The following is a 21,262-nucleotide window of genomic DNA, read 5'->3' as shown; positions in this document are numbered from 1 at the left end:
GAGACTGTCTCTCTGGCGACACAACTTCCAGGAACCACCGTTGGTGACATGGTAACTGAGGCTGGGCCGGGGTCATGACCCTTCTGTCCCATCACTCAGAGGCCGTGTCTGCAGAGCCAGGCTTCCCAAGTCTTTGTCGACCTTTGTGTGATACAGGCTTCTCCAAGTTTCCTCTTCCATGTATTTTCTCAAGGGGCCAAGCACAGGATTAGACCTGTGCCAATTTGGTAAAGGTGTCAATTTCTGACATAGCGACCTCAGGGCATCTTCCGTCGAGGTTTGGGGTGGACCTGCTTGGGCACCGTCTGAGCCAGACGTCTTTGCTGTTGGCAGTGCTGCGTTTCCCATGAGGCCGAGGCCGAGTCTCATCTGTGTGTTGAGGGGAGGGTGGGCTCAGACCTCTCCTTCCCTCTCCCTCCCGCTCTTTTGATCTGCAGTTGCAGCCCACTCTGCCCACCCCCAGCCTGAAGCCTTTCTCGAGTTCTTCCTCCAAGGTCTTCCATCCGCCAGCTAGAGGGAGGGGTACCTACAGCGCCAGCTTCCCACAGCCCGAGGAGGTGCACAGGCCTCCGAGAGTTCTGTACTACAAACATCCGGTGGCAGTTCAGAGACGAAGCCCCTCAGGGGCTGAGAGCCATGAGTGTCTCCGACAGGGGCATCCCACCCCCACCACCAAGACTCAGGCCACACGTGCACCGGGCAAGGGGACGGGCAGTGTACAGAGAGGGGGGCGGTGCTTTTTCCTGTGTCCTTATAGGATGTGCGGAACCAAGCTCAGGATGAGGGGTGCTAAGTGTTAAAACGTACTCACAGGATTTTAATTTATAGAGGTGACTGAGTGAAGACCTGCAGAGATCGATGCCATTGAGCGAAGACTCCGTTACTTACACTTCCCCAGGGGAGGGGCCGTGGGGGAAGCACCAGGTTTGGTGGGGAGGCAGAAGGAGCGTGGGGAGAGCATGGCCCAGAGCCTGGATTGTGTTTTCATGGGAGAGGCGTGGCAGGGCAGGGGAAACAGCTGAGGACCAGCGGGGCTGAATAGTGTTGCAGGCTCTGGGCTACAAGGGTGCGCTCCAGTTCTCTGGTAACTGGCCCCAGGGTGATTTAGGGCAGGGTATTGCTTTGGTGTGTGGGGTAGGTAAAGGAGGTGGTTGGAGGTAAGGACCCAGGATTGGTTGGTTTGCACATGAAAGGCGCAATCTAGGGTGGGTTGTTTATTATCTCTAGGAATTAGCACTGCCTGGGAGGGGCAGTCTCTCCCTGGCCAGCTAAGCCCCCCGAGATGTCAAAACATCATAAAATAAAGAACACGGTCAACCCAGGATCACGTTCCTCAGGAATGTAAGAGAGGAACTGAGCCCAGATCACTTCTTCTGGGCCTCTAGGAAGAAGAAACCACAGCGGCCTCAAAGTGAAAAACACGGCCACCTGCCACGGCTGTCTCCACGACGCCAAACCACAGCTCTGTGCTCCACAGACACAAAGGAATTGATCAGATGTTTGCTGTCTTCTGGACCTGGTTGGAAAAAAATGCATGTTTAAGGAGAGGCAAAGCCTTTTTTTTTTTTTTTAACGCCATGGTTATAGGTTTTAGTCAGAATGATGTTGCTGAAGGTTGTCATCCAGTTCTGCTCCTTAAGGATATTCTTGTTTAGTAAAGAATAACGGTAGATGCATGGAAGAATTTTGGAGCCGAAATGGTCATTGAGGCCAGTGATTCCCAGGCACAAACCCAACGTTTTTAACAATGAGACAAGCGACAGTCCTGTAATGTGCTTTCCCATAATGTTGAATGCATTCAGTTGAGAGAACGGCTTTTTATTCTGCAATTTTGTCCTGTCTACACATTATGACATTCAAATACTTTTGCTTTTATGAAATGATGGTGGTAGTTGCCGGTGATTTGTGTCTTTAATCCAGACTGGCAAAATAAAAGTCTGTGACCCTGAATAAAAATAGAATAATGGCAGTGCCTGACATTTATGATGTGCTCCACCGTTTATGTTACACTTCTGTGCATCTTATCTTATTTGATATTTCCACTTGGTTTTCAAAACCTCACTAAAAACAAGGTAGGAAGTGGTACAAATTACCCTGGATCAGGAGTCAGAAAATCCTGGGACTGGTGCTATGGCATCTGAGCTTTAAAGGTGTCAAGCCTGGGCTTGAAGCCTAGTTTCTTTATTTACTCTCTGTGCCGCTTTGGGCAAGTTACTTAACATCTCTGGGCCTTGGTTTACTCGTAATGCCTACTTCACCTCTACAGTTGCTGAGAGCACAGCGGTAATATACGTGGGTACCAAGGTCTGCACCTCACACGCAGGAAGCATTTCCTTGTTCGCGCTTATCGGCTTTTTTCTTTTCGTCTGAATATTTTACAATTTATTTAGCTTTTCTATAAGATTCCAACATCATAAAACAGTGATTAACTGTTTACATCAATTTTATTATTTTTTGGCTATTATTATTATTTGTGTGTGTGTGTGTTTTCATCTTTATTGGAGTATAATTGCTTTACACTGTTGTGCCAGTTTCTGCTGTACAACAAAGTGAATCAGCTGTGTGCACACATATATCCCCATATCCCCTCCCTCTTGAGCCTCCCTCCCACCCTCTCTATCCCACCCTCCCTATTCCACTCCTTTAGGTTTTCACAAAGCATTTTTTATTGGCTTTTGATGAGCCTTGGAACACCTGGTGCAGGTGTGGGGGCTGAATCTTGGCATTTCACGGAACCCAGTCTTTTCCATGCCTTGCTGGTCCTGTGGCTGGTTCCGTTGTCACTGTCGCAGAGTCTGAGTCCCCAGGGAGCCCTCCCGAGCTGCCACAAGGGTTGAGAGTGCGGGAAAGGGGCCTGCATGGGCCTCCCAGCTCATGTGCAGACATGGGATTGGTAAGGCATTATCTACAGTGACCATGGGTGGGGGGCTTGGGGGTGTCCTGGAGTCCTCCCTCCTTTGCCAGCAGCCCAGCCTTCATCCTGCAGCTGCACAGATGTGCTGGCAGCCTGCTGCCTCTGGCTCGTACTTGCTGTTTGGAACCAGACTAGAAACTAGGGAGCCAGTGGGGGGCGGGGATAGAGGAGAGAGAGGGGCTCAGATTGGGGTGCAGGAGACCTGGGCCCCCCACCCACCGCTGCTTGCTACGCAGCCTCAGCTCCTGCCTGTGGCCGGTCTCCTGGCCCACCTGTACGTAGAGCCCCTCCTAGCTCCAACATCCTAGCGTGCTCCGATTTTTTCTGTTGTTGCCTCTGTCTCTCAGTTTCCTTTGCCTGTACCTCTGGCTGTTCTGCCATGTTCACGCTGCTCCACGGCCCAGCCAGCATTTACGGGGCACTTCCGCTCCCTGACATGCTGCTGGGTGTAAGGACTCGGGAAGCTTATTACCTGCTCAGTGAACCTCACTCCTGTTCTTCTGTCCAACTGAGTGGCACCATTTTCCACAAACACAAGCCAGACCCCTGGGGGTCCTTCTAGACGTCTCCTTCTCTGCCACCTTCCGGAGCCAGATCAGACCCCTGAGAGCATCTATCCTACCCCACCAGAGCTCTCAGCGTCTCTACCCGCTCTGTCCCCCATCCCTTCTCCAGTTGAGGCCACCATCATCTCTCTCCTGGGCGGATCCATCCTTCCATGCTGGCCTCCCTGTCTCCGGCCTCTCCCACTTTCGTTCTCCCTCCAGAGCATCAGAGAGACCTTTGCAGGAGGCAGACCTGTCCTCATGGCCCCCTGATGCCCTCTCGTGATTCCTCTCCAAATAAAGGATGAGACTTGCCTCTGAAAGGACCTACCTGCCCACCTTCCCCACCAGCACTCCCCTTCCTTTCCACACTGACTTCTAAAAGGAGCATGCAGACTCCAAGCACAGTTTTCTCCTAAGCTAGTTGGAAAGCTTGAGCTGTCGGTCCAGCCCCCTGGAGGGGATGCTAGCAGCCCCCTCCACAGCAGATGGTTGGAAGGACTTGGGGTTCCAGAGCAATTCCCTTGGGACCCAGCCCTGTTGGCCTCTGCCCTCTACTCCATTCACTGCTACCTGGATCATGGGAGTGGGGTTCACCCCTTCCTGCCAGGACCTACGGTCATCACAGAGGAGGCTGAGGACACAGCTGCTGGGTCAGTGGGTGTAGTAACTCTCCTTCCTCTGCCCCCTGGGTCCATCTCCAGGGAGGAGCAGACTCTTCCAGGAGACCCATGGCTGCCTCTCTCTCTCCATCACCCCTCCCTTCCCCTCTCAGCAGCTTTGCAGCGTGCAGGGCACCGCACACTGATCTTCATGGCCACCTGGATGGTGGGCCACAGTCACTACAACCGTGTCGCACTGAGAAGATGATGACTCAGGGGTAAATAACCTTCCAAGAAAGGTGCTCAAACCCAGGTCTCCACGCTCCTCCATCTCCAGAGCTCAGTCCCATGTCTGATCTGAGCTCCCATTTTCCTGAAGTTTTCTCTTTTCTGGTCACCCCAGGTACCTGGGAGGTGCCCCATTTCCTCCTGTGTCACACAGGCACCCCTTCAAGAACCAGCTCCAAAAACCTTGGGGCCCAGGATATGCACAATAAAGTGCAAGTTGGAGAGATTTTATCTCATCTCCACCTGCGGGGGTTGGGGTGGGAGAAGGGTGCAGGTTCCGGGACAGGAGGACTTACTATTGGGCCCTCTGAGCTGAACCCAGTCTGTGTGGAGTACGATGTGACCTGCATGTGTGACCTATACTTGTGGTCATCAAATAGCTTTCTCAGGGCCAGTGCTGGGCTTCAGATGCAGGGGTGGGGGCAGCAGGCGGTGCCTCGGGCATGTGGAGGGTCTCCTGCCTGTGGCCATGCCTACTTGTTAGAGGAGAGTGAGCAGTGGGTCTCTGGACTTTCTCTCATCCCCAGCAATGATCCAGACTGAGTCCCAATCCTGGCCCCAGATGGAGCCTTGATCATCTCAGACCAAGCCTCTACCCTAGGCACCAATGGAGCCCTGATTTGTCCCAGGCTCTGTCCTGGCTCTGCTCTCTGGTCCTGGGCTAAGCTTGGCTCCTCGACCCCAGTAACTGTCAGAAAAACCTGTGTGGTTTTCCCCCAGAAGCAGAGGGGGAAGATGAGGATGCTCTCGTGGGGATGTGGCTTGACTTCACGTCCCAATGCCTGGGATCAGGGACCAGAGGAGCAGCTCTGAAAGTCCAGACCAGCCACCAAGGGGCTACCCCTCCTGCGTACCCTCAGCCCCTCAGCCTCTCCAGCAGCCCCACACAGGTGTGGTGCGTGAAACCCCCTCCCCACGCTGGCCTCCCCACTCCTCTGCCTGGTAACTGGTGTCTTTTCCTGGCCTGTGTGGGCAGCTTGCTGAGCACAGCTGCAGACTGGCTATATTTAGCCGGCTTTAATGAGCTCAGGGTGGCAGACGTCCGCCTTGGGAGCACTTTTCTTGCGTGCGTGCGCGTATGCCTGTGCTTGGCACGGTCCGTTCGTGTCTGTGTGCGCACGGAGGGAAACGTGTGCCCGCGCATTCTTGTGTGTGCATTAACGTGCGTGTCAGAGCATCGATGCAGGCATTTACACAAGGCTCCGTGTGCATCTCTGTGAGTCTCTCTGGGCAGGGTCTGCTTTGCCGGGGACATGTGCAGCTTCTGACACGTATAGGGGCACAAAATTGGAAAAAATTATCAGTTCATGCATCCGCTTGTTTGAAAAATATTTAATGAGCCTCTTTTATATGTCAGCACCTTAATTGTCTCCGGGGATAAAATGGAACAAAAACAAATCCAGTTCCAGCCTTTAAGGATCTTACAGTCTGGGGGTTGGAGGAGGGGAAAACAAATGAAGTAACCACAAAACTAAAAGTATAAGGATTAGTCTCAGGACATAGAAAGCCATGTTGTTTTCGGGAGGAGGTGAGTAAGAAAGGAAGGCCCCCAGGAGGAAGGAACACTGAGGTTTCCATAGGGACTGTCTGGGCACAGAAGGTTAGAGGAAGAGTCCAGGCGTAGGGAGCAGGATGTGCAAAGGCCCCTGTGGGGAGAAGGACATGGGATGCTTGAAAACTGTCCGAAAGGCCGATGTGTTTGAGCTCAGAGAGGGTGGGGCGCGTGGTGGGAGAGGTGGGTGGAGAGCCAGGCCTGCTGGCAGACCATGCGGGCCTTAGTCAGGATGGGGAAGCCACAGGAGAGGACAGTGTGGGCTGATGTGAAAAGATTTTTGTGGGGCAGTTAGAGTCTAGTCGTGATTCGGTTGGGGATTCCAGCAAGAAAGGAAGGCTCTCAAGCAGCATGACTGGAGGAGCGTCTAGAAGGGGGACTTCGTTCTCAAGCAAAGGAAGCCCACCAGGCACAGGACGATGCCCTGGGCCACTGCCAGCCTTGAAGTCGCTGCATGGGGAGCCCCCGCCCCTGCCCCAACCCCGCAGGAGCCTGGCCTTCAGGAGGGACAGGAGAGGGATGGCCTGTGGTGACCCGGCAGGGAGGGAGCCTCATCGGGGAAGGTGGATCTGGAGGGGCAGATGGAGACCCTACTGCACAGTCCACTGACTTAGACGTGAAAAAAACCACCTTTTCCTTTACTTTTCTTTATTACTTTTTTAAAGTTGTTTCAGGAGTGAAAGGGACTGTTCCTTTATTTTCCTATAAGCCACTTTGTAATTGTGACTGCCTACCCATCCAGCAAGGCTGGTGAGAGAGCCTCCCCCTCCCTTGATTCCAGGGGTTTCCTGCCCTTCTTCCAAAGCCGCCGGGGGTCTTCTCCGCCACCCTGGTCCAGGACGCCGTGTGCGCGTGCGCCTGTGTGCAGCGCGCTCCCCGTCCACGCTCGCGGATGCTGCTGGGCTCCGGAACCCATCCGGCTGCTCCCTTACGTCCTGGTTTGCGGCTCCTGAACGAGGGGCTGGGCTTGGGGCACAGGGGGGCCAGATGCCCCGAATCATTATCCTCCTGGACTTGCGAGAGCCCCCCGAGTTGTGAGGGCGCCCCTCCTAAGCCTGTCTCCTCCCCTCAGCCTGGGGTAGGGGCTGGGGACCTCTTTTTAGTCTCAGGGAACCTCTGTCTCCTCAAATCCCTTTCTCCTGGGAACAAAAGGGCTTTGGGAAACAAGAGCCAGGAAGCTCTGCCGCAAAGCTCCCCAGAGGCAAAGAAGCCAGAGCAGAGAGGACATACAAATTGGTATCTCAGAAAAAAAAAAAAAAGAAAAAGAAATCACCCTGCTACATGCCCTTTGAAAAAATTCTTATTTTTAATGTCTCTTGAGTAGGTAGCGCGTGTACATGGTATAAAATTCTAAAGGAACGAAGGTGATGAGGGTGCCTCCCTCTTCCCAGAAGCCACAATTGTGACTAGGGTCTTCTAGAACATTCCAGAGATTATTCTATGCCTACATGAGCATCTCCATAAATATTCATTTATATATATATATCTTTATATATACACCACACAGATGGGAGCATTTGGTGCCTTCCAGTCTGCACCTTGCTGTTCTCAGATACTAATATATGTGGAGTATTTTACTATCTAATACATTCAGGGGGGCATCATTCTTTGCAATGGGTGTCATATTTCACTGTGGCCTAGTTTATTGAACCAGGCCCCTATTAGTGGGCACATAGGTTGCTTTCTGTTTCTTGTCTATTTCATAAAGAGTGTGGCAATGGTTCCTGTTGTACCCATGTCATTTTGCACACGTTTTTGGAATTGCTAGGTCAAGGGCATTCTGTATATGGAATGACCTCAGCAAACTGCCCTCCACAGAGGTTGTACTGGTTTTTGCCTTCACCTGTAATGAATGAGGAGGGGCTGCTTTCCCAACTGCTAATCTGAGAGGTGGAAAAAAAAAAAAGGCGTTTTAGAGTAAATTTTATTGAGCGTTGCTGCAGTTTAGGGTTCTAAGGTTGAGCATCTTTTCATATGTGTAAGGGCTGTGCCCCGCCCCTTTTCTGGAGCCCACCTTCATTTGAAGGGATTACCATGGGGGAGTGTGCTCTTGGGTTCCTTTGTGTGCTGACTTCCAAGCAGGGCCAGGGCAGGCTTGAGGGAGGTTCCTTAATAGGTAGGACCCAAAGGTTCAGGCAGCCTTCTGCTCCTGATAACAGCCTCTCTTCCCTTTTCCCTCCCTGCCAGGGATGGCTCTGCAGGCAGGCTGTGGTGTGGAGGCATTTAAAGGACTAACAAGAACACCCCTTTCTTACCCCCTACCTTTATGGGATGATACTTCAGGAGGATGAAAGCCCTTGCCGTGTGACCTGGGTTCACATCCCCATTCCTTCACTGAACCTCTCTGAGCCTCAGTTTTCTCATCTGTAAAATGCACAGAGCACCCTGCCCTCTCAGGATGAATGTGAAGTTTGCCTGAGATGCTGGATGAGTACTGGGAACTCAAGACCATGGGAGGAGGACTGTGTTTATTCCAGGAGAGTCACCAGCACAGAGGATGCAAAGTCCTTCTAGCATCACTGTGTAGTGGCAGGAGGGGTTCTTATACTTGTATATCTGAAACCTTCCCTGGGCCTGATTCAAGATGGTGACACTTCTCATCGGAGCTGGGTTCCCCCAAGGGGAGTGGCTCCTTGGAGCTATCCTTAAGCTCCCTTGGGGTGGCCAAAAGTGTGTTCAAGAGGCAGGATCCGGGGCCCAGACCCTAGCAAGGGTCAGGCTTTAGTGGGGACTGAGCATCTCTGTGGGGGGCTAATTGGCCCCTGGGGATTTGGCCTTATTAGCCAGATGAATCCAGGCTGACTTGATGGGCTTCTGACCCTGAAAGGGTTAAGGAGTCACAGGTGGGACCTCGGCCTCTAGGTCCCCCAGTCCTGGATGAACATCCCCGGCCGCATCCCTGCACGGTGACAGCTTACACTCCTTGCTCGTACAACCTCCTGAAGGGGAGAGGACGCCCTGCCCCTGGGCCAGCACAGGTCACTCTGGAACTATTATAAACATTTCCTTAGTGGTGTTGAAGTTTGGAACTCTCCAGAAACTGTCCCCACACCCATTGATGCCGACTCTGCCTTCTGTTCCTGTGACCCAGACACAGCGCAGTGGGGACGTGCAGGCAGCCAGCAATGTCCCATAGAGCCTGCTCTTCCCCAGGCTGGACCCCCCTGCCACAGCTTTCCTGCCCAGGTTTTGGGTTCCAGACGTGCCCTAAAAGTGGCCTGAGCTGCAGGGGCAGGATGGGGACATCCCCTCCTCATTCCAAAGTCTCTAGTGTGTGCAGCCTCAGAGGCTGACGACCTTTGGGGGTCCCATTACCCTGGCTCAGGCTGTTTGCACCCTTTGGTCATGTGACTGGGCTGGGTCACATGACATAGGGCATTGTCATGTGACCTGGCCTTGCTCATGTGACCCTAGGGACTTGCGAGATCCTTGAAGGCACTGGCTGTGTATCTGATTCATCTTGGTACTTTCAGCCCTGACACAAGTTTGGGCAATAACCAATGGTGGAAGAGTTGGCAAGCGCTGTCAAGTTGGATTTTTAACCCAAATGCAAGATGGTGATTCACTCATCGTGTGTCACCTTCGTTCTTTCCTTCCATAAGCATTTCTTTTCCTTTACGCATTCCCTAATTTGTTGTCAGCTCCCAGAGGGCAGGGCATGTCACTTTGCTTTGTATGCAGTGTTTGCATTTAGCAGAGTCGGGGGTTGTAGCTTGTCGAAAATGTTCTTATTGTAAACACAGCACAAGCTTGTCCTGCATTCAATCAGTGTATTCACAAATAATTTTAAACTGAAAAAAATATGAGTTTGCTAAAGAAAAATCGGAAAATAGAGAGAAGTAGAAAGTTTAAAACAAAAACCACCCATTGTCCCACCATCTGGAGAAAACCACTTACAAGCATTTTGGTGTGTTTTCTTCCAATATCTGGCCTCCAACCCATCCTCTCAGCCCTCCACCTAGATTGCTGTTTTTGCACAAAGCCCTGGGCTGGGGTACCGTGGAGGAGGGTGGCCTGGAGTCTGGCTGGTGAACAAGGTGGGTGGCTTTTTAATTGTTCTCCGGAGCCCTCAGTGGCTGCCTAGGGCAAGGGTCGGGGGGAGTAAGGAAGTGGGGCTCTGGGACCCCCGACCAGCTTCAGCCAGAGTCGTCTACTTTCACCTGTTCTGCCAGTTGGGCTTCTAAGGAAAATTTCACTGGACAAAAGATTTCAGTGTTTTAAAAAAGTTTTAAAACCATCCAGTGCGGGCCCATTGTTTCTCCCTGCTTCACGCCATTCCATCTGAATCCTGGCCCCATTCGTGAACCCACTCTCCTTGAGCTGCTATGAGAGCTGCGGGTTCCGACCTGGTTTGTCATCCTGCCGGTGTCTCCTCCTCCTCAGGTGCCCTTGGCGCTTCCTCGGGCTCCCAGCCCAGTGACCCTCCCCAACAAGCAATGAGGTAGGGTTGGCCGGAGATGGCCCGTGTGAGCCTATCAGAGCTCTGGGGGCCCATTGCTTCTTTTTCTAAGCCCACCCCCAAAACTTGTTTGTTAATTTGCCACAGGTCTTGCCTGAAAATTGACACGAAGCTCCCCAGATGGAATCAGCTGCTTTGAAAATCCAGGCGACATTTGCCACCTGCCATTTCTTGGTTCCTCTTCCTTCCTCCAGGGTCCCTCAAAGCAACTTGCCCGTCTTGACTGCAGGTCCCGTTAGGGTCTGAGAGTCTAATTCTGCTGGGCATGGAGGCTTGAACTCATACAGCACGCTCGGACTCATGGAATCTCTGACTGCCTGGTGCTTCAGAGGAAATGTAGTCTGACCCCCTCATTTTGTGGTGGTGGGGAGAATGCCTGAGGTCACCCTCTGACTAGGGCTCTCATTTCCCATCCCAGGACTCTGTCCATGCCTGTCTCCCGTGAGTGTGTCTTTCTCTGCGTGGGTGTCCCTGGGGGATTGGGGCCATGATCTGAGCCCCCTACTTGCTGCTGAATGAGATTCTAGTTCTTCCCAGACATTTCTAGGTATATCTCCTGCATTCCACATGAAAACAAGGTAGCCAGGCCATTGGGATTGTGCAGAAAGTCACGTGTGTGTGTTTGCCCACGCATGTGCTTCCAAGTGCTCTAAAGGATTAGATACTTTTGTAGATACGTCTCAGGACGTGCCATGTGGTCTCAAGCTGGGCCCAGCTCTGCTCAGTTAACCCCAGGGGTGACTAAGAGAGGCGGGGTGACTGCCAGGATTGGTAGGATAGAGGGTAAAATTGAGTGGTTGGCTTTAGCCTGAGGGCATCCACTCCTTGTGGGTCCCAGTGGCAGGTGGCAAGAGAGATGGAGACAGTTAGAGTCTTCGTCCAAAGTGGGTGATGCTTTGCCTAGGGTGCCGAGTGCGTGGGTGAAGACCTTGGCTTTTGTCTCGAGAGCAGTGTGGCACATGGGTAATTAGAAGGGATGATCATGATTTGTGCCTTTCCAGGGTTGTGATTAAGCAAAAATAGCCTCTCTTCTTCAGCCGGCAGAGGAGGCGTGGTGAGCGGGGTGGACCACTGGTCCTGGTGCCAGGGCTGCCAGGGGTGCTGGAAGCAGGCGTTGCAGCAGCCAGCCTGCCTCAGAGCTTGTCACAAAATGTTGTCACGAAAACAGCTGTGGGCTCACCCCACCCCAGATCTGGGCACGGCAGGGACCCAGCCTGAATAGGGCTGTGCAAACAGAAATGAGCAGGAAGTGGGAAGAAACAGGCAGCCTGATAATGAGGTCCTGGGGGCCCTGGCATGTGGTTCCCCACCACCCAGGAACCCCTGGCAGCAGCCTTTTTCATCAGAGGCTCTGGGGAAACCTCTAGGGGCAGAGTGATAAATCCCATGCCAGGCTGCTCTAGAATTCCCAGATGTTCCCTGATACCTCTTCCCCTGAGGACTTTCAAGAAATGTGCTTCCTGGTGTATGATGCTCCCCTGATCCTGATTTCTCCTGGGGGTTTGACAGCATAGAGATGTTTCATAGGTCATGTGTACCCTGGGATCTTCACTTGCAATAAGTTTTCACAAAAATGCCATGTGAGGTCCTGGCCACTGATAAGCCCTGCTTGCAAGGGGTCCACAGTCTGATGAGGAAATTAGGCAAGTAATCTCATGGCAACAAGCCAGGCCCAGCCAGGCATGCTGTGAGATAACCATCTCTGCCTAAGTAGATCTGAGAAAGCGTAACAGAGGTGGTGACAATTGAGCAGGGTTTTGAAGGTTAGGTAGGAGTTTGCTGGTCTGCAGAGGGAGGAAGGGCTTACCAGGCAGAGGGCTCAGCATGAGCAAAGACATGGAAGAGTGAAAGAGTTGTGTCTTGTGGGTGAGTCAGAGCCAGTGGCCTCAATCATTGTGGTGGGAATGTCTGGTATTTAGAAGAGCAGAACCCTTGTGGGCAAGGTACCGGCAGACGGGTTCTAGGCTGCCTTTCTGCTTGTCTACAGAGACCTCTTCTAAGACTGAAGATGTGGAAACTCTGGTCCTGTTAGTCAACTCTCAAGGGACTAGAATCCAAATCTGGCAGGCAAGGTCTGCCCTCCTCCCATTCCCAGAGCCACTCTCTGGCTGTTGTGCTTTAAAAGGAAGCAAGTCTCCATCTTCAAACAGCATGGGAGGCCAGACTCTTCCCCTTGGCTAGGGAAGGGGTGAGGTTGCTGAGGACAACCCTGCTGGTCTCTCATCTCCACTGAACCAGAAACTGCCTCAGCATCATTTGTGGCCAGGATGCAGCACAGATTTGATGCCCAGGGCATCACGTGGGCCCCAGGGGAGCTGGCCACGGGAAGATCAAGGATGTGGGTGCTCTCAGTCTGTGTAATCAGTGAGGGTGCAGGATGCAGTCCCCACCTAACAGAGGGCATGGTTCCCAGGAGATGCCAGGACCCTCATGTCTTCCCTGCAACTTATTTATAGCCTCGCTGTGGTAATTTGTGGCAATCACAGCATTTAATTCTGTAATCACACTGCAAGCAGGCATCCAGCCCAGCGAGGCTGGGGAGACTGCCAGGGCTCAGGGAGGGACTTGGGGGCAGCGCAGGAGTGTGGAGGCGGTGATGTCCCCAGCAGCCTCCGGCCCCACTGTGTCAGCTGTGGCCCTGGCTCTGTGCCCCTTGATGCACCCTGGATAATAGTAATAATAATAATAATAATAATAAACTTCTAACACTTATATAACACCTACCATGTTCCAGGCCCTGTCCTAATCAGTTTGTGTATATGGGCTCATTTATCCCCGCCGCCACTCTACGAGGTAGCTATTATTATTGTGCCCATGTTCTAGGTAAGGAAACTGAGGCACAAGGAACACAGCTGGTAAGAGCCTAGATTTGGACTCAGGCATTCTGGCTCCAAAGTCCGTGGTCCCAGCTCGGTCTCTCCCAGCCCCAGAAGTGAGGGATCTCCCGGACTCCCCGCTCAGGACCTCAGCTCTGCCTAGCTCCTGGTTCCTCCTTGTCCGCCTGTCCCAGAGCTGCACACATGAGGGCACGTACCACGCAGCAGGGTGGCTTTGTCCTGGAGAAGTGACACTCAGCTTTCCTCCTGGACGCTCTTGGGGTTTCCTACTAGCAAACTGTTTCACCTACAGTGGGGAGAGGTCTTGGGGACTTCAGTCTTCAAGGTGCCACTTCTCAATTAATACTCCTGTTCTTTTCTCCTGCAGAATAGGGATTGTTATGTCTACCTCATTGGGAAGCTGTGGAGGTCAGGGGGACGGGAGGGGAGCCACTTTGTCAAGCATCATCTCCTGCTGAGTGTGGGGCAGCTTACTCAGTCTTCTTAGTTGTGCGGCTTGGGCAAGGGATCTTGGTTGTTCAAGCCTCAGTTTTCTTACCTGTAAAATGGGGCTAATGACAAGAGGACCACAGCTCAGAGGGTAACTGTGGGGACTAGATGAGATGGAACCTATAAAGCTCATAGTGCCTGGGACATAATAAGTTCTCAGTAAAACAGTCACTTACTGGTGTCTTGTAGTATGATCCTGTTCTGAAGGCAAGGCCCAGACCCCTTCTAGCCAAGCCCAGGGCAAGGTCTACAGGATGTTACAAATGAGGCAGAAGAGTCTGAGCCACGGAGGGAGCCTTAGTAAGTGCTGGGCAGAGTCTGTCCTCAAAACAAGGTTTTTTCCTCTTCTTTCTCCAAGCCAAACCCCTCCATCATTTGGGGAACGATTTCCTGTCTGTGTGGGCAGCAGCTCCGAGCTCATAAAGCAGTTACCCTTAGACCAGAGTTGTGTCTGTGAGGACAGAATATTTCAGAAATGCACTTGCTGGCTGAGAAAAGCTCCTCACTTGGAAGCCTCTGCAGACGCATCCTCCCCTAGTCATGGCTGAGAAGACGTTGACTCAGAAACACGTTGACCCCCAACTCTCGCCCACGCCTACCACAGGGTTGCCCACAAGGCCCCTGGGAAGGCCCCTCCGCAGATGTGACTCCCAGTGGGTGCTGCAGGCTCATGGCAGGGTGTGGGGCAGATTGGGAAGGAGAAAGGGCCATCCTGTCTAGAACTGGCTGCTTTAGAGGTGAGTGCGTTCCCCGTCGTTGAAGGCAAGCAAGAGGTTCCCAGTCTAGCTGTGTGGTTCAGCCACACAGAGAAAATACTATCCTGCTCATGGGGAGAAAGGAGAGGTGGTGAGGATTCCTCGGTGTGGCCGGCGTCCCTAGGTGGGCCACGAGGGGGCCGTTGGAGGTCTTGGAGGCCTCTCTCCAGCTGAGAGTCCAGGGCAGTGACTTTCAAAACTGTGGGTGTTCGATCAGATAAACTGTTCTGTAAGGGGTCAGACAGTCCACATTTTAGGCTTTGCTGGCTGTAGGGACTCTGTGGCAATCGCTTAACTCCACTGCTGTAGCACAAAAGCAGCCACAGACAATACGTAGAGGAAAAAGTTGGTTGTGTCCCAGTAAAACTTTATTTACAAAAACAGACAGTGGGGCAGATGTGTCCACGGCCCTCGTTTATGTGTTACAGGAATGAGCGCTCGGGCAGGGCTGGATGCCGAGCAGCGCTTCCTGGAGGAGGAGGTGGCGGCCGAGAGAAGCAGGGAGAGCATGCCTGGCAGTGGCCGGCTTCGCCCCGAAGCTCGTGGGTGACAGCCAGGGTGGTCCCAGATGCTGGCCTTGCCTCTTGGGAGGACCCACCTCCCCTGGACCGGGGTCCCATATTTTAAGGCCTTGCTATCCCTCTGAGAGCTTCAAACAGATCTTGAAAAAAATATTTATCCAGCTCCTCTAGTTGTTTTCAGAGGGACGCTTGGCCCAAGTTTCCATCCGTGACTGGGAGTCACCAGACGGCACTTGTGCTGTTGCTGTCGTTACTGGTGAGGAGGAGCAGGATGGCTCCTTTCTGGGACAGCCCTCCTGGCCTCAGGGACGGCATCCACGATGGTGTCACACGGCCGGCCTCCCTTTCTTCAGGAGGAGGAGGGTGTCAGGTTGTGTTGCTGTTGGCGGTGGGGGCTGGATGGCGTGACTGAGAGCCCAGGCCTCGTGCCGGCTGGACCCCAGGGAGGGTCCCGTCACCATGAGGGAGGCCTGGAGATGTTGCGTCCTCTATCCCCCGCACAGGAGAACTGTACCGGGTTTCCTTGAGAAGACAGAGGTTCCCAGCCCAGGGAAGCATCGAGATACACGAAGACAATGAGGTGAGTTTCTGAGGGTGTCTGGACCACCTCTGCGGTCAGGATGTTAGGAAGAGCCCCAGGCTGGCAGACAGGCCACCCAGTTTTCACCCAGCTCTTTATTTAACTTGCTCTGTGACCTCGTGCTTGTCCCTGTCCTTCTCTGGGCTTCCGGCTGCTGTTGGACCAAGAAGCGTCTCTTGGGACTCTTCCCACCCTGACACGGAGGGGCTCTCCCTCCGGGCAGCCTGCGCCCCTCACTCTGAATGCACAGGAGGTGCTGTCAGAGTCCCCCGTGTGTGTGTGTGCGCGTGTGTGTGTGTGTGTGCGCGCGCACGTGTGTGTGTGTGCGCGCGTGTGTGCGTGTGTGTGTGTGCGCGCGTGTGTGCGTGTGTGTGTGTGTGTGTGCGTGTGTGTGTGTGAGATCCTCTGTGTGCCCCCCACCCCACCTCCCCGCTGCCTGTCCCCCTCTATCCCGACTGCTGTCCCCTCAGGAAGGCTGCCCACAGCGCTCCTGCAAGACGCATGTCCTCCTGCTGGTACTGCACGGGGGGAATGTCCTGGACACGGGCTCGGGGGACCCATCCTGCAAGGTGGCCGACATCCACACCTTCAGTTCTGTGCTAGAGAAGGTCACGCGTGCCCACTTCCCTGCAGCCCTGGGCCACATCCTCATCAAGTTCGTCCCCTGTCCGGCCATCTGCTCTGAGGCTTTCTCGCTCGTCTCCAAGTGAGTCTCTTTCTGCGTCTTTGGACTGGCTGGGGTTGGTGGGGGGCCTAAGTGGAGGGGCTGCCCCTGCCACACGGGTACGTGGTGGGCGGGTGGGTGCCTGCCAAGGCCTCTCTGGGGTGTGAGATCCTGACGGACCACAAGCATCACTGGCGGGAAGTGGTCAGCAAAAGTCTTAAGTGATTAACACTTGCGCACTGAATCCTCCTCTGCCTGGGGCTGGGTGGTGCTGGTGTCCCTCGACAGAGCCACTTCCTGTGCTCAGCAGGCCCTGGTCGCTTCGGCCCAGATAGGGAAGCTGAGGCATTGATGGGTTAAGCAATGTCCCCCAGGGCTACGCAGCCCATGGACCCAGGAGCCAAACCCAGGCAGCCCCACTCTCAAGCCACACAATTAAGAGCCAGTAGAGACGCGTGCGATGATGGAGGTGGCACAGGGCACTGCGGACACTCAGAGAGAGGGCCAGGGAGGCTTCCTGGAGGCGGTGACTTCTGGGTGTGTTTGAGAGTTGTATAACTGGCTAAGGGTGTGGGTTCTCTGGTCAGCCTGGAGTTGAGTTCCGGCTGTGTGACCTGGGGGATGTTGGTTCACCGCTCCCTGTCTGTCTCCTCATCTGTCAAATGGCGATGATCGTGGTAATACCTCCTAGATTTTTGTGAGGATTCTGTGCGGTAGTGTGTGTGAAGCACGTGGCAGGATGCTGGGATTAGCTGAGACTCACATCACCATCCTTGCAGGGGACAAGGCACGGTCCTCGTTGGTGGACAGTGGGCCGGGGTGGCAGAAGGGAACCCCACCGGCTGGGAATAAGGCAGTGTGCTCGCAGGGCTTGGTTCTTCACAAACCTGCCCTGGGACCCGTGCAGGACAGACTGAGGAACTGGGGCCCCTCAGGACCTGGGGGCCTATGGGAGATCCCGCCCACCACTCCAGGACCAAGTGGCTCCCCAGATGCCCTCCTTGTTGAACCAGCTGAAGGTGGTGCCCGGAGCCAGTGGGGAGCACTGGCTGCTCAGCAATGGTACAGGCAATGAAGGTCGTGGGCACCTGCAGAGCCGCGTCTCACAGCGCGTGTGGCGAACGGCTGAGATTGGAGCTGGGAACTTTCTGTAGCTAGGGTGAAAGGAAGGCCAGTGGCACCTCTGTCCTGCCCCTCACGCCCTTTCACAGCTTCTGCAGAGGAGCCCGCACCCATATGGGGCTTGGGGAGGGTGGGATGGGATCCCCAGCCTGGTGCCAACTCCGCAGGGGGATGGAGCGGGTGCTCGGGGTCAGTTGTGGCTCTAAGGAGAGGGGCTCAGCATCCGGCTGGTTCAGGGGGAGCACGGGTAGGGCGTGCAGGGGTCTCACTTGTCCCCTCCAAGAGAGAAAGGAAAGTCTCCTCTGCCTTCTAGATTTACCCGTGTTCTCAGGACTGGGCTGGGCAGATCTCAATCAGTTGGAAGGAAGGAGATTAGGTCTGGAGGGAGAGTAGTTCCCCAACCTGGTTAATGGCCCAGATCCTGGGTGTGATTTTTTTTTTAAACGGCAAGGCGGCCTGGCCTCCCCCTGGGGCGGCTGAGTCGGAGGGGAGGAGCCCTGGAATCTGCACCCCGACTTCCTCCAGGCTTTAGCTCTGCAGCGGGTTTGGGAAGTGGAGTTGAATGAAGGCTCTGTCTGTCACACTCCAACAGTCAGAGTTAATTGTGTTCCTTCATAATCAATCTCTGGACTCCACCCCCCCTCACCCCCAGGACATCTGACCTGCAGAGCTGGGTCACCCAGCCCAGGCCTGATCTCCAGGAAGATGAATGGCCCTGCGGCCACTGGAGGGGGCGGGAGGAGGGAGCCCAGCTCTCCCCCAGGCAGCTCTGTGCCCGGGCCATCAATCACCCCTAATCACTGCGGGGAGGGAGCTCTTTCTCAGCTAATTAAAATCTCTCCGGCTGCAATCGAGGGCTGTTTCCTCTAATTTGTGTTTTTTTGGAGATGAGGAATGGCTGTTAGGCCCGCCTTGCACACCACGAGGTCTCTGCCACCTGTCCAGGGTGCCCCGAGCCCTGTCACCTTCCCCAGTTTCTGTCCGGTCCCTCTCGGGCCCTGGATTGGCCTGAGCTTGGACTATGGGGGAAGGGCAGGCTCTGGGGAGCGGTGCATCCAGTCCCTCCCTCTGTTGTCCCTCCTGGCCAGCTGGGTCTGATGCCCCAGGGGACAGAGGTAGGACAGGGGAGATGCGGGCAGGCACAGGCAGCTGGGAGGGGGTCCCTAGTGGGGCTGAGCTGCCCAGAGGGAGGGAGGAAGGAAGTGAGGGGATGCAAGCGGGGGCTGATGATCAAGCCACTGGTGGGGGGATGCTGTAGGACAGGCTGTCTTCGTCCTGTCTGGGGTCACAGACCTTTCCGCAAAGCCCATGCTGGCTCTGAATCCTCTCCCCAGAAATTTGGACATAGTATCATTCGTGCAGCTGCGTGTCCACCTCCACACTGTGGCTGACATGTGATCCCCATGCCTGGCACACCCTCTCTCCTCCTTTCTAGCCTCCCTAAAGCCTTCCTTGAGGCCTAGATCAAACCCCACCTCTTCCAGGAAGTCTGCCATGATGACATGTCCCCACCTTGATCCACACTAGTGGCTTCCTCCATAATTGGGGTGTCCTTTGAGGCCACGCAGAAAAGGCAGAGAGCACTGATGGCATAAGAAACTCCAGGGCCCACGTCATGGCTGGCACGGGATGGACGTACAGGGGATTCAGCACAGGCTTGCTCCTCCCTTCTCTCCACCCGATTGCCTATGCTTTGTCTCATTTGGCTCCTGCCTGGGTCCTCCTGAAAAGCCCTCGAGCCAAAGGCCCAATTCCTGGCCAGCATGTGCTATCTTTTGCCCTGTCTGCAACCCCAAGCCCACCCACCCACCTGATCCCGGCTGGGCTTACCTTGGCCCCCTGTCTACAGCCTGAACCCCTACAGTCACGATGAGGGCTGTCTCAGCAACAGCCAGGACCACGTCCCTCTGGCCGCCCTGCCCCTGTTGGCCATCTCCTCCCCGCAGTACCAGGATGCGGTTGCCACTGTCATCGAGCGAGCCAACCAGGTGTACGCGGAGTTCCTCAGATCCCCCGATGGGATTGGCTTCAGTGGGCAGGTAGGACAGCCTGCCCTCGCCTCCCTGTCCTGGTCCCTGCCTGGAGAAAGGCTGGGATCTGCCAGAAGGATCTAGACCAGGCTGCTCTGCAGCCCTAGCTTCTGAGATCCAAAGAGGCCTTGGAGATCTCTGGGTTTGTCCTCATCTTACAGATAGGAAAACTGAGGCCAACATCCGAGTTCTGATTTTCGGCCGGTGCCGATCCGTGGCCCACGCCTGACCCCTGACTGTGGCCTGGTGCCCGTCCTCAAGCTGACCCTCCCGCGCCCCTCTTGGGCCTCCCAGTGCCTCCCCGGGACGGGCTCCTCGCTCTCCCGTGCCCAGGCGACCCGCGCTCTGGCTGGGTGTAGGGTGAGGGGCGGCGGTGGGCAGGCCTGCAGTCCCAGCTCTGCCTTCTGCAGGTGTGTCTCATCGGGGACTGTGTGGGGGGCCTCCTGGCCTTCGACGCCATCTGCTACCGCGCGGGGCCCTCGGGTGACAGCCCCGGCAGCAGCAGCCGGAAGGGAAGCATCAGCAGCACCCAGGTGCGGGCCGGATGGAGGGAAGGGGGGAGGGTCTGTCCTCGGGAGCCCCCGGCCCAGCCCCGCGGGAGCGGGGCCTCTCCTGGGGCAGCAGTGTTAGCTTCTCACGTTTGTGCTGTGACATCCAGGTTACAAAGTATCATGTCACACCCCTGCAAGAGTATCGGGAGATTATTATTACAGGTGAGGAAACTGGAGCCCAGAGAGGGCTCATGGAGGCTTGGGTCCCCGGACAGCTGTCCAGAGTCTCGCTGGATCGCCGAGCCCTTGGCACTTGGGGGACAGCCCTGTGCCTAAAATCCCACTGTTACTGTGTTGAGGCTCCCACACTCCTTTTGGAAGAAGTACTGCCTCTCGCATCTTTGGAGAAAGGGGTTCATTTGTGCTGGGGGAGGAGGCGGGGCCCCAGAGCCTCCGGTGACTGCATCGCCCTCCTGTCCTCTGCTCGGCCCCAAAGGACACCCCGGTTGCGGTGGAGGAGGAGTGCAGCCTGGCCGGCAGCAAGCGGCTCAGCAAGAGCAGCATCGACGTCTCTAGCGCGCTGGAGGACGAAGAGCCCAAGAGGCCACTGCCACGGAAACAGAGCGACTCCTCCACCTATGACTGCGAGGCCATCACCCAGCATCATGCCTTCCTATCAAGGTAACCGTGCCCTGTGCCTGCTGCCTTCCAGCGAAGCGTTCAGGGGGCAGGACCTCGGCCCGGAGTCATCTGGGAGGCCCGTGACCCGTCATATGTCCCAGGCCCTTCCATGGGGGCCCCAGAGACCAGCACGGAAATGCTGGGACCGAGGCTGCTCCCCACGGACCCTGCACCGAGACCCGGGACTCTGCCTGCTTTGCCCGCCCCGCCCCCAAATTGCAGAGAGATGGGGACGATCGGTCTCGCCAAGAGGGCGGATGCTGCCCTTCGGCCTACATCACGCGTGGTTTTAAGAACCCGGTGAAAGAAAAGGTGTAGGTGTGTTTGGTATTTCTCAGATGGGGCAGCAGAGGCCAAGTAGGTTAGGAGTTTTCCAGGGATCACACAGCCAGCTGCTGGAGAGCTGGGGTCAGCCGTTTGGTCTCCCAGGGCCCAGCACCCAATGCAGTTTCATTCAAAGGCCAGCCAGGTCCCTCCATGGAACTGTCTACCCTCTAACTTTCCAGAAGAGGCATGTTAATGGACACTGGTTAGATGAATCATCTGCACATTTATTCAGGATTCAAATGGGTATTGAATACAGACGCACATGGGAAGGGATGCCTGCTTTCTTCCTCCCTTTCTCCTCAATTCTCTCCTCTCATCCTCCCTCCTCCTTTCTCATCCAAATGATAAGTAGCATAAGGTCATCACAACATTTGGAAAATGTATCCGCTCACCACTGCTGACTCT

General features: G+C 54.9%; 1 protein-coding gene across 4 annotated transcripts in view; it reads left to right on the top strand.

The window, feature by feature from the left end:
• Positions 1-21,262, top strand: part of LOC130839852 (membrane-associated phosphatidylinositol transfer protein 3) — a 106,332-nt gene that overhangs the window by 42,923 nt on the left and 42,147 nt on the right. For all 4 annotated transcript variants that reach the window (XM_057714430.1, XM_057714432.1, XM_057714431.1 and 1 more), the window contains exons 5-9: positions 15,466-15,542; positions 16,013-16,248; positions 19,178-19,367; positions 19,769-19,891; positions 20,346-20,530. In XM_057714430.1, coding sequence (XP_057570413.1) covers positions 15,466-15,542; positions 16,013-16,248; positions 19,178-19,367; positions 19,769-19,891; positions 20,346-20,530 — 811 coding nt within the window. The remainder of the gene's footprint in view (positions 1-15,465; positions 15,543-16,012; positions 16,249-19,177; positions 19,368-19,768; positions 19,892-20,345; positions 20,531-21,262) is intronic.

Source organism: Hippopotamus amphibius, chromosome 17 (assembly GCF_030028045.1).
Source record: "Hippopotamus amphibius kiboko isolate mHipAmp2 chromosome 17, mHipAmp2.hap2, whole genome shotgun sequence".
In the NCBI taxonomy this organism is placed as follows: domain Eukaryota; kingdom Metazoa; phylum Chordata; class Mammalia; order Artiodactyla; family Hippopotamidae; genus Hippopotamus; species Hippopotamus amphibius.
Note: the sequence above shows the minus strand (reverse complement) of the source record. Positions and strands in the feature narration are given on the sequence as shown.